This window comes from Sinocyclocheilus rhinocerous, unplaced genomic scaffold (assembly GCF_001515625.1).
Source record: "Sinocyclocheilus rhinocerous isolate Xijiao unplaced genomic scaffold, SAMN03320098_v1.1 scaffold1445, whole genome shotgun sequence".
NCBI classification, from domain to species: Eukaryota; Metazoa; Chordata; class Actinopteri; order Cypriniformes; family Cyprinidae; genus Sinocyclocheilus; species Sinocyclocheilus rhinocerous.
Genome location: NW_015658652.1, coordinates 74787 through 80427, shown reverse-complemented (window position 1 = coordinate 80427; position 5641 = coordinate 74787). Strand labels below are relative to the sequence as shown.

General features: G+C 38.5%; 1 protein-coding gene across 1 annotated transcript in view; it reads left to right on the top strand.

The window, feature by feature from the left end:
- LOC107722800 (teneurin-4-like) overlaps positions 1–5641 on the top strand; it is a 243647-nt gene that overhangs the window by 190071 nt on the left and 47935 nt on the right. The window contains exon 24 of the mRNA XM_016531280.1: positions 1353–1373. Coding sequence (XP_016386766.1) covers positions 1353–1373 — 21 coding nt within the window. The remainder of the gene's footprint in view (positions 1–1352; positions 1374–5641) is intronic.

The following is a 5641-nucleotide window of genomic DNA, read 5'->3' as shown; positions in this document are numbered from 1 at the left end:
AGAACCGCTGGTCTACACAGAAGAAAGCCCTGTCTAAGCTCTGCCCCGGTACAGATTGTGTCGAGCTATTCGTTAGTCTGGTTGTTTGATGAAAAAAAGATGAAATGTAGTTGCAATGAAGGCGTTAAGAATTACGTACACCTTCAGCAGCGGCGGACTATTATTCTGATGCGCAGAACTGCAAAAAAACTGATGACTGCAGTCACGGCACGGTTTGATCTTCATCTGACCAATCAGCAGAAAGTGGCATTTAATTCCCGCCCACATGTAGAAATCGAATATTAAAGCTGTGTATTCATTTTTCTACCCCTGAACAAAAAATGAAAAAGTAAGCAGATTTTCGTTTTTCGTTTTTTTGGAGAAAAAAAAATGAAAAAACGAAAAAGGAGCCGTTTTCTAATTTTTCTACTTTCAATATTAAATCAAAAAACGAATGAACGAATGATACACAGATTTATTGGCCTTTCACTTTATTAGAAATAGTTTACCCCAAAAATAAAAATGTTGTTGTTGTTGGTTTCTCACCATCATTCCAAACCTGTCTGACTTTAATGATCGCAATGAGTAGGATTTGTTCCACAGAAGAGAATAAATGATGACAGAATTTTCATTTTTTTGGGGTAAACTATTTCTTTAAATGTAATTGCTATTGCTCAGAAATGTATAGGATGAATACGAACCTTGCTAAAAATTTCATTCACCTTTCCTTTGAATCTAATAATCATGCATACATCTCCAAGATGTCTGTTTAAGAGCAAATCATCTAGAAAGTGTTACTTAATTATTGGCCACGGCCATTGATAAATCTTTTTTAAAGAGGAAATCCACATATACTCATAAAGCCACAACATCCACCTGGATGCATTTTGGAGATGTACTGCGGATGAACAAACTTTTTACAAATGACGATTTCCAGATGAAAATCACAAATTAAATAGATGTCTAGGTTCTCAACTGGCTTTGCTTTAGGACCCAGATTTTAGTGACTCAAAACACAATAATAATAATAATAATAATAATTTTAATATGTTCAAATATAACATTTTATTGTTTACGTTTAGCATTGTTTTTCCATATTAGGACAGACCTGTGACCCATTTTGGCTTGTGACCCACCAGTTGAGAATCACTTGCCTAAGCAGCATATAGTATGTGTGCTATGACGGAATCCTTTTTGTTCATATTTCTATTCATGAATACAGTAGATATGCTTGTAGAACCATCTGAAGTAGTATAATTTTATCATTCTAACCTTTTCTCTGTACATGAATGCATGAATTAAGTACTAACTCCTTAAGCTAACCTATTTTCCCCACTTTCTTCTTCTTTTCATGCTGCTCTCACTAAATACAGAAATAAAGATTTCAGGCATAGGTAAGAGCTTTTCTAAAGAGTCATTTCAGTTATTATGATGAATGAACATCAGCTAAACACTCTGTACAGTCTTTTGATGTACAGTTGCTTTTGTGGCCGCCTGTGGAATGCACCGCATGTGTTTTTCGTAAATTAAGGTGGACCAAGGAGTGCATTAAAACACATCCTGTCCAGATAGCAGTAAAATGGGCAGTGCTATGACTGAGCTTTGAAATAGTGCTGTAGATCAATGGAGACCAGTTTGATGCATGGGTAAACTCTCAAAGTGGGTTACCGCAACAGAAAAAAAAATGCTTAAATAATTGTGTACGTTAAGGAAACCAGAGTCAGGGCACATAATTTGAAATGTCAGACAGGAAGATGGAAAAGCGGTTACCAGCTTAGCATAAGCCCGGTATCAGCGTTTTAAAAATTTCTCACCCTCAGGGGACTCGGCTTCCTTAAAGAATATAATTACCCACCCCTCCCTATTAGAAATACCCATGCTGCATTACTCACAATACAGCGTGATATTTCACCCTATGACAAATTACACATTCAAAGCGCCGTCGGATCTGAATACACAGTTCGTTAACATGTTTGATTTGACAAATGGCAGCGTGGTATCGAGGAAAAAAAAAAAGCATCAGTCATCCAACTTCAATCTAAGCTTTCAAATATAACACACATCCTCCCTGTGGTGCTATGAACCCTTAATATGAGATGCGTGGCAAAACCAGCTGTGGGTTTTGACAGGCGGCAGCATGACAGCTAACAGTATGATGTTCAGGTATGACTGACAGGATATGAGCGGGTTCTTGGCGAGAGGCTGGGTAAATTCAGGACACCTGCAAGCTTCAAAAATGCCCTATCCTTCATGATGAAGTCTCCGTTTAACCCTGCATCCTTGATCCTGTGGACGATTCCATCAAGACAAGGGGTGGCATCACAGTGTGGACATAGAAACACAGGACCTTGTAGAACAAAAACAACTCCTAGTAGAACATGTTGTCATCTTGGAATTACGGTAGTTATGACATGGCGTGAACGCAGCTTAAACTCTGCAGAATCTCCAGGATGAGGACTGAATGCCCCTGCTTCGCCCTCAAAAAGGATCTTACACATTTCTATCCATCAAACAGTCTGACAAGTAACCAAGCATTTGTGTTTCTCTTAAAGTCTGTTTCTGTCCTATGGGCCACTAAATGCTTTGTAGTGTTTTTGTTGGTGCTGCTTTGTATTATCGGCCTTGAACCAGGTTTGTGTTGTTCTTTTGATTGTAAAAGTTGTGCTTTGGGGTATACAAGCTAAATCACTTACCGGAACATGTTCCAATAATTCATTTGAGAAATATACCTTTGTAAAAATGACTGCTGAAAAGGCCAAAATCATATTTGCAACCAGAAAAGAACAGTCATTACTGTTGAGTTAAAACAAATAGGCATCTCAGTGTTTATGTATGTGCACGCAGACGAGAGAATAAGGATAGACCATGATCTCTCTGACATACCCTCTGACCCCCTTTCCACAAGAGTCGCTCACCTCTATTGTCGCAGGAACATGCTGAAAAATCCAATTATCCTTCCCAGACTGACTTTGGTTATTGAATATAGATGGAGCATATGAAGGTCGGGGTGTTCTCCTCATCACAGAAAGCACAATGCTGTGTGCCTCCAATAACACAAAGTACAACACAGATACTGCTGGAACTGAAAAGTATCTACCCGAAGGGTCACAGCCCCATTGCAAAATGGGATTGAGATTTTTCTTGACAAACCTGTTTTACCTTCCTTCCAAATCGAGGACATCATTCAACATGGTCAGCAACCACATAGTGACATGCCAAGCCCCAGGTCAACCGAAGCAGCCTGTTTCCAGCGATCTTCTAGAAGGTCAGATGTCGGGCTGAATAATAGATCAAAGCTGACAATGCTGCAGACCTGCCGCTATTCCTTTCCACACTCTCGCATTGGACCACTGGGATTTGGCACTAACAGCTACAGCGTTTCAGGGGAACATGCCTGGGATTTGTTTAATCTGTTTTGAATGCTGATCTGAAGACAGGTTAGGTGTTGAATATGATGGTATCTGGCAGATGGTATTTGATGGTATGTTATAGCATTTGCTATGGCTAGTCATCTCTAGCCTAGCCCTACCAGCCGTGAGTGTTTTTAACGTCATGGTTTTGTTCTACTGTGGCAACCTTTCTAACCATGCATGTATTTTGAATGTGGATCCTGAGACAGGCTGGTTTTTAGTAATGATGGCAGAAATCATTTTATGAAGAATACTGAATGTTTTTGTTCTGTTGCAGTGACCCTTAACTCTTCAGTTTTGAATGCTGATCCTTAAAGAATTTGGCGTTAGTAAATGGAATTTGGCAGATGTGTGTCGTAACATTCACTGCAGCTAGTCATCTCTAGAGTGCTACCATAGACAGGTGATGTGGATCTTTTTACAGCAAATATTTTCACTTAATCTATTCATTCTCTTGGTGTCCACTATTTCATCTTGGTAGTTTGTTTTTTATAAGGATTTAAGACAAGTTTGTTTTTAGCAATGGTGGTATTTAGCAGACATGTGTTGTAGCATTTGCTCAGGCTTTTCATCTTATGAAGAATGCTTGTCCCTGAACATTTTTGTTCTCTTGCAGTGACCTTTCTCACTTTGTTCGGTTTTGAATGCTAATCTTTAGACAAACTGGATGTTAGCAGTGATGGTATTTAGCAGATAAGTGTCGTAGCATTTGCTGTGGCTAGTTATCTTGAGAGTACTAGTCCTATAGTGCCAGCAGTTCCACTTTTTACAAAGAATATTTTTCACTTAACATTTTCACTCAATTGCTGTGACATTTCTCACTTTAAGTTCTGAATGTTTGTCCTTTGACAAGTTGGTTGTTAGCAATGATGGTTTGTAGCAGGCATGTGTCATAGCACAAGCATGTCATCTTACTCTACCATGAAAGCTTTTCACATAACATTTTGTTCTCAACATTTTGACCTTTCTCACTTTGTTGGGTTTTGAATCTGGACAAGTTGGTTGTGTCACGTAGCATTTGCTGCGGCTAGTTATCACTAGCATACCCAGATAGCACACGTGTTAAAGATCGCTTCATCTGGAAAGTGTCTGCTGTGTACAAACATCTGATAGACATCTTTAACATATCAGTTTTACATATATTCTAAATCATAAACATCTTAAAGACATTTTCTAAACGTATATTTGACATCAGATAGGAAGCGTCCTAGACTTATTGCAGATGAGCAAACACTCTAAAAAAATATGTCTTGCAGATGTAAATGCACACTTCAAATAGACGTATCTGTGATGTACGTGTGCTATCAGAATATATTGTTCAATTAATGTTTTTGCTGTGTTAAATATCCTTTTCCATTTACATTTTCATTCAAGTTTTTAAATGCTAAACGGAAGTTGGCTGTTAGCGGTGATAGTTTTTGGCAGATGCGTGTCTTAGCATGAAGAATGCTTTTCACTTAACATTTTTGGTTCTCATGCTGTGACCTTTCTCACTTTGCTCAAAAACAATTAACCCCTCCGGGAAGACACTATTCCAGAAAGGCGAGAACATTTCACACTTTTTTTTTCTTCTGTCGTGAACAACTGCTGTAAATTCACACATTTTTACAAAAGCGAACGTTTATCTTGAGTAGAACATTCTGATTTCTACCTTTTCTGCAACACATAGCCTAGTAAATCAGCCAATACAGCAATTCTTTGTTTTCCACTGTACTCCAGCTGATGGAAATTGCATGAGCCGGAAGTAACATTTTTAGGAGAAAAAACGTTATGATCTAACACTAACCTGTGCAAGTCATCCATATTTCACCGCAAGCGGTCTTTGACCACCATCAGCAGAGCTACGTATAATTAGAGCATTTCACAAATCAACTTGAAAACTGTAAAAACTGCAGTCCAGGGGCCGGTTGCACCAGCTAGACGTAAAAAAGCTGGGTGTAAGCCCTACGCTGGGCTTTGCAACGTCCAGCTTTACGATAAATATTTACACCTGTTGCACCAACTGAAACTACGATCAGGCGCAACTACGCCCGGTGTAGACAATGCGCGCCCAACTAGAATTTGAAAGCTGATAATTTATTTCTGATTAAAAGTAACAAAGCACAAAACTTATTGCGATTATTAGAATGGCGGGCACGCTACAAATAATGAATGGAATTAAAGACGTGAAGCATTTACACTGTCCTTCCAAGCAAGATGACAAATGGTTAAGTTTCTTTTAATAATATGTAATATTTTACTGCATAATTATT